Below are 13434 nucleotides of genomic sequence, written 5' to 3'. Positions count from 1 at the left end.
TGTTTTTGTGAATCTGTGTTTCAATATTTACCATCCTACTATTGTAATGTGTTTGGTTAGCTACATATATATGTACGTGAATTGATTCGCCGTCTTTTGCGCATATATAGAGTAAAACTACTCAAGTAGTCCCATCTCACAGCTAACTCTAACTCATTACCATACCCAGAACTCTAGCTTGCTCAAGCTAGCTACTCCCACCTTTCCTTTGTTCAAGCGACACGCGCGCTCGCGCGCGCCCACACACACACACATACACGCCCTAACTTAACCTACTAATTTACCCAACTAAATTTCCGTTAGTTTATCTGTTATGTGTTTGTATGTTTGTTTAATAAATATATTTTATTAATAAATATATTTTATTAAACCCTGGTGTCCATTTTGGAATCGCATAGACAGGAGAGCCGAGTTAAAGCAGTCTTTCGAAGAACTTCCAACCTTCAGGTTATCGGTATGTTTAATCATTAATATTGGTTATTTTAATTATTAATTAAAATACTAAATTTGTGGTTAGATATTTCTGATAATAGTAATTTTATGAGACTGATTACTTTTTGCAGTTATACTGCTACACAACGTTTAACTGGCGCCCGGTTTTGTAGAGAGTAAAATCCCTGCGTTATTTGGCGGCCCGTGCGAGGACCCTACATAATTTGGAGTCCCGTGCGAGGACCCCTACATATTTTGGCGCCCCGTGTGAGGACCTCTACAACTGTGCCATTGAGTTATTCCCAGGAACGTCTCCACCTAGGGGGTCACTGTATTCGTTGTCGGCACCGGAGAGCAAGGCTATGAACGAATACATTCGCGATGCATTAGCTAACGGGTTTATTAGACCATCTACGTCACCAGCGGGGGCCAGGTTCTTTTTTGTGAAAAAAGGACGGGAGCCTGAGACCCTGCATAGATTATAGAGGGTTGAATACGATAACCATTCAAAATAGGTATCCCCTACCGCTAATGAACTCCGCGTTTCAGCGCCTGCAATCCGCATCTGTCTTTACTAAACTCAACCTCCGTAATGCATACAATCTTGTATGCATACGCGAGGGCGATGAGTGGAAAATGGCGTTTAATACCCACACCGGGCATTACGAATATCTAGTCATGCCGTTCGGTCTCTCTAACGCCCCCGCAGTATTTCAGGCGCTGGTGAATGATGTGCTCAGGGAGATGTTGGAGAGATTTGTGTTGGACGATATTTCAATATTATCCAACAATCTCACCGAACACATTCAGCACGTGACCCAGGTCCTCACACGTCTTTTGGAGGCTCGTCCTGGAGTCGTCAGCTCGTGTGGGCCGAGTACGCACACAACACTCTGCGCAACGCCTCCACCGGGTTCTCACCCTTCGAGGCTCAATTTGGGTACGTGCCGCCATTGTTCCCGGAACTGGAGAAGGGGGCCGAGGTGCCCTCCGCGGAGGCTTTTGTTCGGCGGTGCCGAGGCACCTGGATTAAAGTACGGGCAGCACTCCTACGGGCTACTGCTACCCAGAAGCGACTGGCCGACAGACATCGCCGGTCGGCTCCTTCCTACAGGGTAGGGCAGAGGGTGTGGCTGTCCACTCGCAATCTGCCATTGCGAGTGGAGTCGCGGAAGCTCGTCCCCCGCTATGTGGGTCCATTCCGTATTGTTAAAAAGATCAACCCAGTTACGGTGAGACTCCAACTGCCCCGGTCCATGAGGATCCACCCCACCTTCCATATCTCACGCCTTAAACCGGTGCTCACCAGCGTGCTGGCCCCGGCTGAGGTTCCTCCACCGCCTCCACGGTTAGTTGACGGGGGTACAGCCTATACGGTGCGCCGCATCCTGGCTGAGCATCGCGTGGGCAGGGGTAGACAGTACCTTGTGGACTGGGAGGGCTATGGCCCTGAGGAGCGCTGTTGGGTTCCCACTAGGAACATTCTGGACCCAGAGCTCATCCATGAGTTCCGCAGGCCGGGGGCTAAAGGAGCGTCTGGGGCCGCTCCTTAGAAGGGGGGGTCCTGCCTAATATTTGTCCTGAGCACTAATACCAGTGGTTTACAAGCAGGAGTCATAAGGGGTTTAGGAGTGGGAGAGTCCCCCCCATGACTTTAATGAGTGTAAATAGCACAGACAGAGCATCTCATTCACACACATCCTGCTTCCTTCCCCCCGCAAATGGAAATCCTGTCAACTTAATGATGCTCAAATCCCACATCACACACACATACACACATTTTTCAAAACTCTAAACACTTTTTTGAATTGCTTGGAAACAATATACATAAACCAAAAATCATTTGATCACTGAACCAAAACACTTGTTCACAATGACTCAACTTAACTTTCAAAGTACTAGCATTTCAAAATGAAATACACACATTACATTTTAAAATACTGTCTTTTCATTCACTACAATGCATCTAACTACCAATGTATCCAGCTACTCAAAATAAGTAACTAACATTACTCCTAAAGCATAGTTTTATGGAAACGGGTAACAACTGTTACAACATTCCATGTTTAGATCATAAATGTTTTAGGATAAAGAAGTCTATTGACACCAATTACTTTGGAATAGGATCAATTTTACCACATTATCATTGAATGCAATATTGCTTCACCATCCTTTGTCACAGGGGTTTTCAACCTTTTTTGACAAGCATGTTTGAGCAGGTGGTCAAATGACCGATGATTGATTTTACATAATGGTAAGAGCAGGAGTAAGGATGTGTATCCACCTGCAACAACATAGCGACAACATGGAGCAGCCAGATGATCAAAACTCTTCATACAACTCTCTGCACCAACATGCAACTTGTCAGTTAATTTCATTCACAAAATGGATCAAAACTACCAAACAACTGTGAACATGTCTCAAAGGAAAAGCACCAGTTTATGGATTCATGTTATCCCAGCATTATTTGACTATGTTCCAAAGAGCATCTTGTGATGTTACTGAATGATTGGCTTGTCAGTCAAGTCAGACTGCCTCCATAAATGTTCAATGGGTTTGAGGTCAGGTGATTGTGGATTGCGCAGAAGTGCTTTGAAGTTACTTGAATTTGTTTAAATTTTTTCTAAATCCTAAAACTTTCTGTTTATTTCCAGGACTACATGAAAAAACATCCCAGATTTTCAATTTGGTCTCAGACTTTTGGACTCCACTGTATACGGCAGTCGGATGAGTTTTCTGCTTGGAGCGGGGATTAACAAATGTACACGCTAATGCATAACACTCTGCACACTAATATACTAATATACTAATCACTTCTTATTCATTTTCAGGTAGCCTATATGAAAATAGGATGCAATAATTATATCGTCATCAGCTATAGTTAGTATAAAAATTTAAACAATTGTTCTGAGTATGCTTTCAGCGGAGTACATAATGAATTGAGAACTACAGTTTTACCTAGATGTTCCTTGGCCTCAGTCATCCGCATATTTTGCAGAAATTCTCCAACTGTTGTTCTATCGGTGGTAATATAATTTCCTCACAGTCCAACACCAGTGCTTTTTTTTCCTTGTGAAGAATTAGAATTCTCTCTGCTGGCATTGTATTCCTATGCTATTACACGGCCTGAAGCTCTAGCTATACTTTATTTATTGTTACTTATATTCCTTAATCTTCTTCTTGTAGTTCCCTCATAAACAATGTTTTATTGTACCCTGTGTATTTAAAGTAAATGGTAGTTAGTTGTTACTCCCAAAATGGTTGCAGGAGAGCAGCATTTACACCCAGCAGCAGTAGCCCAGTTCACATGCAAATGCCCACCGGAAATAGATTCTTCCATACACCAGGTAATGGGTGAAACCACTCTCACCTATCAATTAAACAAACACCGCCAGTCATCATTCTGTATTGCAACTGTGAGGATGGGGTTGGGCGGAGAGCCAGTAGCGACTAAAGGGGAAACCCTTTTAAAGCGAGCACGCAAACGTGTTCGCCACTAAAACTCAATATGGAGGCGATAACCCCTACTCCCAGAACAGAGGGAGGAACAGAAACTAACCCGAAGGCGAATTAGAAGGATAACAGAAATTAAGCCAAAAGCGGCTGGGAAAATAAAACAACCCTCCGAAACAGGGCGAAACTCAAAACCCAAAATGTGCTTGACACACAGCACTGACGGTATCAGACCGGGACCGCCGAAAAGAAAATACAACCTAGCGTAAAAACTAGGCACGAGAAAATAAAACCCTCGAGGCGCAGCTCGGGAAGAAAACACAAACCAAAAATACATACCAGGGGACAAAGTCCCCCAACCACTGAGATTTCCTGGCACTCTTTAATATCATGATCTCAGAAGAAATGGCCCGTCTGTAAAATTTTGTAGGCACTGTTCTCTTCCTTGTGCATGTATGAGCTATACAGTCTATATATGGACAACATAAATTATTTGGCATTCCAAATTTGGGAGAAGAGGGGGGAAAGCCTAAAAAGGAATGGCTATTGTGACTTATCAACTCTCTCCACGAGAATTTCTGCAGGCAATTAACACTGGGTGGATGTGACCAATGAAAAAACACAGATATCAAACATCAGGACCAGAGCTGCGTTCTGTGACTGGCTGGTGCTCGCAACAAAGAGAGCGCAAAACTCTCACCTTTCTATCAAGCAACCCGGCCGAGACTGCCGTGACTATGTCTCCCTTTTCTGGATGGATGTGGAACATGTTTGGTGAGGGCAGGCCGGGGGACTGCTTTGCGAGGCTGTAGCGCAGGGCAGCATTATCCGTGCTGGGGTCATCCACGTCAAGCGCTGTCACCGTCATCACGGTAGTCCCTGAAAAAACAGCAGGGAACTTAATGTGTTTATTAACTAATACTTTCCTAGCCCGAAACTTTTAAGTACTAGAAAGTACACTCAGGTTAGTGAAACATCACAGACCTAGCCCTAATCAATGTGACATCGGTTAAAAAGTCCCAAATCAATTGGGGCTGTATTAACTTCTTGTCAGGGTTGGGAGGTAGTACCGGTCGTGGCCACTATCGTGTTAACCCAGAGAAACTAGCACAGCTTAAGAAGGAGGTGAACTACATGCTACAGAATGGCATAGCTGAGCCTAGCTCAAGCGATTGGAGTTCTCCCTGCCTGCTCGTTGGCAAACCCGATGGCACTTTTCGGTTTTGCAGAGACTACAGGAACCTAGTCACTAAACCTGACTCGAATGGATGACTGTGTTGACCGAGTGCTTATGTAAGCAAGTTTGACTTGCTTAAGGCTTACTGGCAAGTTCCCCTGTCGAAACGTGCAAAGGAGATTTCTGCTTTTGTTACACCAGATACTTTCCTGCAGTATACGGTAATGCCTTTTGGTATTAGGAATGCTCCTGCTACATTTCAGAGGTTGGTTAACCTTGTCGTATCTGACTTGCCAGGTTGCAAAGCGTATCTAGATGACCTGGTAATTTACAGCGCTTCTTGGACCGAGCATGTAAAACAGAGAGGAGATCTTTTTGACCGTTTGTCTGCTGCCAATTTAACAGTAAACTTGGAAAAATGCGAGTTTGGCAAGCAACTGTCACGTACGCGGACGCGTACACGTACGTCCGATGGACTCAAAGGTGGAGGCGGTAATTACATTCTTGGGCATGGTAGGTTATTACCGTAGCTTCTGTAAGAATTTCTCTGCGGTTGCCTCACCGTTAACTGATATGCTCAGCACTAAAACAGTTTTTAAGTGGACTGAGAAATGTCAACGGTCATTTGAGAACGTGAAGGCCTTGCTGGTCAGCACACCTGTTATCTCCGCGCCAGATGTTACGCGCCCATTTAAGCTTCCTGTGGATGCAAGTGACTGTGGGGCTGGTGCCGTCCTGGTTCAGGAAGACGCTCACGGTATTGACCACCCAGTATGCTACTTTTCTAGGAAGCTCAATCGGCATCAGCGTTTATACTCCACAATAGAAAAGGAAGCTTTAGCCTTGGTTCTTGCATTACAACATTTTGATGTTTATGTAGGTTCCTCTTTACGCCCTGTTGTGGTACAGACGGATCATAACCCACTAGTTTTCCTTAATCAGTTTTGCGTAATCAGAATCAGCGTCTCATGCGTTGGAGCTTATTTTTGCAGGCTTATGATTTGGATATTCAGCATATCCCTGGACGTGATAATGTTGTTGCTGATGCATTGTCCCGGACTTACGAATGTGACAATGAATAGGGAGATATTCATTGTCTTAAGGGTGGGGGTGTTACGTCCCAGTGTTTTGGGATGTATAATGCTGTTGCTTTTTGGCTGTTTTGGGCTGGGTACTGCTGTGTTTTTGTGCTTCCCTATACAGGTGGAGGGGAGCGTGCATTCCGTTGCTGAGAAACACACTTGGACGAAGAGGATGCAGCATCTCGTCACGTTGGGAGACCGGACCAGATGCAGCTGTTGCTAAGAATGCCGGCGGTCGTCGCGGAGCAACACATGCCAAGAAGAATGCAACTATATAGGAGCCGCACGCTGTCAAGAGCGAGACTACATCAATTCACATGCAGCTGGAAGCCGCTTTGACCTCCGCTACCAACAAGTTGTCTGTGACTTTAAGAGACCGAACTTTGGAGAAGTTTCACCCCATTGTAGAACAACTTAGATGGTGAGATTTCCGAATCACGGACCTTTAATTGACAAGGATATTATTAGTATAGGACTCTATTTAGTGTTGTAATTATTAAACATTCTCTTACTTCTTTATAACGCTGCGTACTGGTTACTTCTTTCTGAAGGGTTTGTGATAGTGAATGTTACGCCGTAATCAACTCTCTTCGTTATTGAAACATCGGTGAGTACCAGGTCGTAACAGGTTGCTTTATTTTCCTTAGCCGTTTTTTGGGGCTATTTTCTTTATTTGGTCGGAGCTGCCTCTGTATTGTTCTCTGTTTCCTCTACCTTCCAGGGTTTAGTGGCGGACACGTTCGGGTACCCGCTTACAAGGGATTACCCTCCTGGCTCTCCGCCTTTCCTCAACCCCATACTTCTGAAAGGGAAACACAGCTTCTGAGGTACTACTGTCATTAGAATCTGTGACTGCTAAAACCCAGGAGACTAGTCTGTTGCTACTGGACTGGGTCATTGCATAAATATGAAGAAATGATTAATGCAACCCTTTTCTGGGTCTGTCTTGAGCAATGTGTGAGGACAGTAACATGGTCCAACCACCATTTATCTGGCCTGGTGGGACAAATTTGAAATGAAGTTTTGTGAGATCGTTCTCCATGTTGAGGGAGGAAAAGAACTTGCTGACAGAGAGGTGTACATGGTTTCTGATTGGCTACCGGGTAGGTGTACATGTTTTCAAATTGGTTGACAGGGAGATGTGCTTGGGGCACGTTCAAACGGAAAAGGTTCTACATCGGTTTCTGTGTTGAATGATAAGTCTCCTCCCAACAGTGTACAACGTATGTTTGGCCCCCTTGGTGGGTGTGTCAGGGGTGTAGCCCGAATCAAAAATGGCATAGGACTATGCTTTAAAGGCTGAAGAAAGCCTTATCAGATGCCATAGGAGCAAACCGTACCATCTCAGTCAGTCCGCCCACGGTTTGCAACAGGATGTTCAACGTGCCACCTGTCTGTTCAAAGAAATGTTTTGCTATGTTTTTTCAGGGCTGAATGTGGCCCTGGTTTCTGGTTTAGTCTTGATATGTGAGGGTTAGGTTTGGCAACACAAATTGATTACTCAAGAATTGTATTTTGCATTGTGCATGTGAATTGTATGACCAGATTAGGGCGCTGTGTGTGTCATACATGCAATCGACAAAGTTTGCTGTGTGTGTACATTTCAGCAAGTCCTCAGAAGCACTTTATTCCTTGGCTTTTGGGCCTCAGCTCTTTCAGGCAATTGGTACTGAAGCGCCTTCAGTGCAGTCTGAGAGACTTGATTCTCTAAATTGTCAGGAGGCGTATGAAAGAAATAATCTGTTATTTCACCTCTGTCTGGAAAAGCATTGCTTGTGTTTCCTTGGGGACACATGCAAGCTCTGACTCGACGCAAGAAATTAAGTAATTCAGAGTGATTTATTTAAAACTTTAGGGGAGTGCGATGCTCCACTGCTTCCCATCTGTTTTATGGATCTCCAGTTCCAGATCTCAAGGCCCATGTTACTGAGGCTTACTGTAAGTATGCATTTAACTGGTATAATGTGCATGAAAGTCTCCTCCCATATGTGATAGGATGTCTGTATTAGCCAGTGAAGGAATTAGCAGGAGGTTAGTTCCCAGATGCATCCAGCTGTGGTAAATATTTAGTGTTAGATTTTTCGGTGAAATTTCTGCACCTCTAAAGAGCAGGCATAAATCAAGGTGCAACCAAGATAGAGACACATGAATCTTTGCAGCAAGAAACACACTATTTCAACCCCAAGCAAGAGCTAATCAAGGAATACAGATTAAGCAGCCACATGAATAAGAATATTTAAAATATGGGAAATATTGTCTAGTATTGAGTAGTCTATTTTTTTTTGTAATTTTATTTATCAGGGACAGTGCACAATAATCAACATTTTCCACATGTAAACATGCTAAAGAAAGTCTAATAATAGATAGATCTCATGTGCAGCAGCGTGAAAATGACTGAAATAGCATGTGCGCCTGCAGCGACTAACAAGTGCTTGAAGTAAAAAAGAAAAATCAGTGGGAAGTTGTCACTAGTAAAACAATACAAGAAAGTGAATTCATCTATCGTGGAAAGAACATGCTTTTTTGCCATTAACATTGCTAAAATAATTTTTTTTTAAATTTCTTTAAAAGTTAGATTTGATAAATAAAAAATACAGATATTTTTATTCATTTAATAATAATAATAATAATAATAATAATAATAATAATAATAATAATAATAATAAATAAATAAATAAATAAAAGTTAGATTTGGTGCATCTTGCAACCTACATTGCAATATCTTTGTTGTCACTGACAAAGCTTAGCTACAGGACATGGAGTGCCCAGCTGTTGACAGGAGATATCAAACATTGATTGCAGCAACGTTATAGTTACAGTACCAACCAAAACTGGCCCTAAAAACAGGGAAAGGCTATGAAAAAATAATGGATACCTGCGATTTCTGTGACAAACACCCAGCCATAGAAATAATTACTCTTCTGGGAGAAATAAAAGATGACCTAGAAACTCTCACACACAGTTCCCATTCCATCCAAACAATAGTCACACTACTTACTACTGACAAATTATCTCCCATCTGGATCATTTCAATCGTCAATAGCCACCACAGCTGGAATATCACAATCCTGCTCAGTCCGTCGTGCTGGATACGCTCTTACGTCACACCAGAAGATGCATCAATTTCCCCACATCCAATGAAGACATTCAACGCCCTGAACAGGAGTTTTTTTAGACACTCTGCTTCATTTGCAAGATGTGATTAGTAGGCAGTCCCATGCACTGAGTAGCCTTAGTAAATATGACATTAATTTCACCAACTTACCCTTGCCAGGCCACATTTGTATGTACATCTGGTCCCATGTTCTAAATTACCAGTAAGAAAAGCCATGATTTCAGTATGAACACTGCACACAGAAACATGCAGCTAATGACTGACAGAGGCTAAATCCAAGGACCCCCCACCCAGCCTTAAAGGCATTCAGGGTACCCCAATTATAAATTGAAAGGGGTTATATTTTAAAAGGCTTCATATTTTGAAACATTTTATACACTAATCAGCCACAACATTAAAACCAGTTTTTTATGCTTAAACCAGTTTTTTCATGATTACATTTTAAAATATGGCAGGTGGTCTTTATTTTTTTTAAATATGAAAACTTCTACAGGTCCTGGAGCACCTGTTAAGATAGACATGATCATGAACACCAGTATGAACACCAGTACAAGAACCGCCCAAAAAAATGAAATGCAATTAACTCATGATTATCTGCTTAAAGCATTTTTAATTATAAAAAAAATGGTTTAAGCAGGTGGTTTTAATGTTGTGGCTGATTGGTGAATAAGGGACCCCCTACAGTACTTTCAAGGTCCACGGACACCCCTTTGAAACCCTGGCTCTAAAAAGGTACAAAGAAAAATGTTCCCCTAAAAACCTTTCTCACAGGAGCTACTTATTGTCATAAATGTCATAAATTCACTTCTCAACCCTGTGGCTTCCCCTGCTCCATTAAAACAGCCCCCCCTACCTGCAGGAGAGCCCTCCAGCACCTCCCCTGCATATCGCGTCTCTGTGAAGATTGGCCTGTTGTCATTCTGATCGATCACATTCACCTCCAGCTGGACTGGGCCTTCCAGAACCTTCCCACTCTGATCGGTTGTAGACACCTGCAACTGCCGAGAGAGAGGAGAGGTGGAAGGGCTCAGGGGTCATGTGGCATAAAGGTCACGCCCACTGCATCATTGGATCTGAAACCTCCTAAAGGAAGGCACTTGACAGTTTTGGCAAAGTTTTGACAGTTTTTGTTTATTACTTCATGCACACTGGAACCAGTCCAATGGACACAATAATGAAAAGTTGAAAGTCATTTAACAAAAACTTGGCTATTTCACTTTGCTTCTTTCCTGTCTGTTGTTATGTGCTGTGTTGGAGTGCCATCCATCCAGGATCATTCTCATGTATGGTGGACCTCAGACGCCATCTTAGTGAAATGTTCATCAGTCTATGAAAAATGTCCGTCAGTCTACGAAAGCGTCCTTGTATGTATGGAAAACAGCCCTCGGTTTATGTAAAAAGTCCCTCAGTATATACAGAAAAAGTCCCTCTGTCTATGGAAAAAGTCTCTGTCTATGGAAAACATCTATCAGACTCAGATGTACTACGGTAGAAATACCAACTTGCATTTGCATTGTCTGTTTCACCCGCCTTTTCTCTAACAGATTCCTCCCTATTACCTTTGATCCTGTCATTAATAGACATCGCCAGACACTGGGTATCTTCCCAGGTGATGCTCTGCCAGGCCTGTACTGCAGCCCTCTTCCTCATTGTTTCGGGAGTTATTTGACTTCAGTCTGGTCTTCAGCAAGTGGAACGCATGCTGAATTGGATTGAGGTCAGGTGATTCACTTGGCCAGTCGAGAATATTCCACTTTTTGGCCCGAAAAAACAATTTGGTTGCTTTAGCTGTATATTTCGCTTTAGCTGTATTGTCCTGCTGCAGGATGGATACAGCTAAAGCGTCGTCGTCCAATCAGTTTTGCTTCGATCTGAGCAGAAGTATACAGAAAAGATGTTTCTGTACACTTCGGCATCATCATTGAACACACGTGAACCTATTTGCTGATTTCAAGGAAAAGAAAGTGTTTCTTTAAAGAATCAATACTTGTTTGGAAAAAAAGTGGTGGTGCCAAAAAAAGAAGATCAGCAGGAAGATCACTCCCTTTCTTCAAAGATTCACCTGGTGGTGACTGACAACAATGCCTATTATGTTCACGTTTGTCACAACAGAGCTAGTTCCGATGAGAGGGGTGCTGTGGGTCATGAGCTTTTCTTTTGTTTCCATCTCTCTGGTACAGGTCTTTTCAAATTTTTAAGCCTAACAGTGGCCTGCTTTACTGGCATTGACACTTCTTTGGTCCTAATGTTGAGAGACAACAACAACAAATGCAGATGCCACTCCCAGAATCAACTCTAGACCTTTTGCTGGCTCTTCTGAGCATGAACTGACGATGAAACTTGACACACCTGTCCAAGAAACATTTGAGTAGCCAAGTACTTTTGGTCCAATAAAATTGGGGACACTAGGAGTTAAAAGGGCTGTAATTGCGACAATTTGCCCAATATGAATTTAAAGCTCTCAAATTAAGTGATCTTTTAACCACATGATGATTGTCTTATTCCAGCTGTTTGTTTGCTGGAGTATGGAGTAAAAACAACATAAAACATGTCACTGTCCAAATAATGGCATTACCTGGTGGAAGGGATGTGTCAGTAACTCACCCGGTAGAACGCAATGTCCTCTCTGTCCAGGGCACGGTTCACAGTGACCTTACCAGTCAGCTGGCCAATGCTGAACACGCCCTTGGGGTCCTGATCTGCCCCCTGCCCTGTCAGACGGAAGATGTGGCTCCCCTGCTCGTCAGCCAAAATCACCTGCATGCCCCCATCGGGAAGGGTTATGCCAGATATGACATTCATATGATCCATACGACAATTACAGAATGGACTGAATGAGTCTGATAATAGACTAATATTCACGAGTCTCTTGGACAAGGAATTGACTGAAATGCTGTCTGCTGGATAATGGGATAATGGAACAAGTGTTAGATAATGGATTGATAAAAAATTCTGTGGAGCAGGTACTCACATGTGACTAGCAAACACACCAGTTCCAAGGTAGCATGTGAGAGAGATAAAGAATGAACACACACACACACACACACACAAACTAGGCCAGCCATTGACAGGATAATTCATTAATTACAGTGCTGAAGTGAATGCCAGCAGCCTTGTTCAAGAGCAGTCACATTTTTAATAAATGAAAGCAGCTACAAAATGGTTCTCATTCCTAGTGACGGATAAATGTAAACTTCTTAATATCCTTGAGTCCAACCCACTTTGGAATGCTCTATATCTTCACCATCACTTAATCCCATCTGAGTATACTCTGACTTTATCTGAACACGGAGTGAAAATCAAAATTAAAAATGAAATGCACAGCCCGCAGACTCTGACAGCTTCTGAATCAAACTGCATCCTCCACCTGATACGCTGTCCATCCCTCTAAATCTCTCTTCCCTTCAACACAGATCTTTCTGTTCCTGTCATCTTTCATTCCGATTTTCTTATTTTTTGTGGCCCCTGGCACTTTTGAGGCCGTGTGTGGATGATTGCCGCAGACAGATCTGCGATATTAAAGTTTTAATTAATAGGCCTTTAAGGAGTGTTAATGTTCAGTAGGCTGCACTGCTGAGACTCTAAACACCAGAGGAGAGAATGGTGAAACTCACACACAGCAGGTGTGCTCATCTCAAGCCAGTCACAGCAAATATTTTTACATATTATTCAGTCACACAGCTGCAGCTTAACTGAAGCTGTTTATTGTAAGACTTGTAGTTAAATAAAGCTGTTTATGGTACATATGACTGCAAATGGAAGCTGTTTAGGGGAACGTTGGTTATTATTTGAAAGAGTTTAGGGAAGGTTGGTTATTATTGGAAAGATTTAGGCTAGGGTCAGTTATATGTTGAAGCTGATAATTGTAAAGTTGGTTATTCACTGAAGCTGTGTATAGCTTGTCATTAATTGAATAAGTACTGGTTCTAAGGGACATTTAAAATCCCAGGACCCGAATAACTAGCCAGCATCACTGTGCAGAACCACACTGGCAACTATCATGTTGCACACAGCAATTCCACAATTGCTGTAAGTGTTGTGGGGGAGGAATCTTGCAGGAGGGCTACATCCCATTATGACCCCCAAGGTGGTATTGGGCAACTGGATCTGGTGATTAGACACGTGTGCATGCATGCATGTATGCAGCACATTGTGACAAATCCTTTGTTAAATTT

The 13434-nt window shown here is 42.9% G+C and overlaps 1 protein-coding gene across 4 annotated transcripts in view; it reads right to left on the bottom strand.

Annotated features, from left to right (window-relative positions):
• LOC133111056 (cadherin-13-like) overlaps positions 1 to 13434 on the bottom strand; it is a 52334-nt gene that overhangs the window by 23050 nt on the left and 15850 nt on the right. For all 4 annotated transcript variants that reach the window (XM_061221216.1, XM_061221215.1, XM_061221214.1 and 1 more), the window contains exons 5-7: positions 11864 to 12016; positions 10113 to 10257; positions 4586 to 4764 (exon numbers count right to left, since the gene is read on the bottom strand). In XM_061221216.1, coding sequence (XP_061077200.1) covers positions 4586 to 4764; positions 10113 to 10257; positions 11864 to 12016 — 477 coding nt within the window. The remainder of the gene's footprint in view (positions 1 to 4585; positions 4765 to 10112; positions 10258 to 11863; positions 12017 to 13434) is intronic.

The sequence above is a fragment of the Conger conger genome, chromosome 15 (genome assembly GCF_963514075.1).
Source record: "Conger conger chromosome 15, fConCon1.1, whole genome shotgun sequence".
Lineage (NCBI taxonomy): Eukaryota > Metazoa > Chordata > Actinopteri > Anguilliformes > Congridae > Conger > Conger conger.
This window is presented reverse-complemented; position numbering and strand designations above follow the sequence as displayed.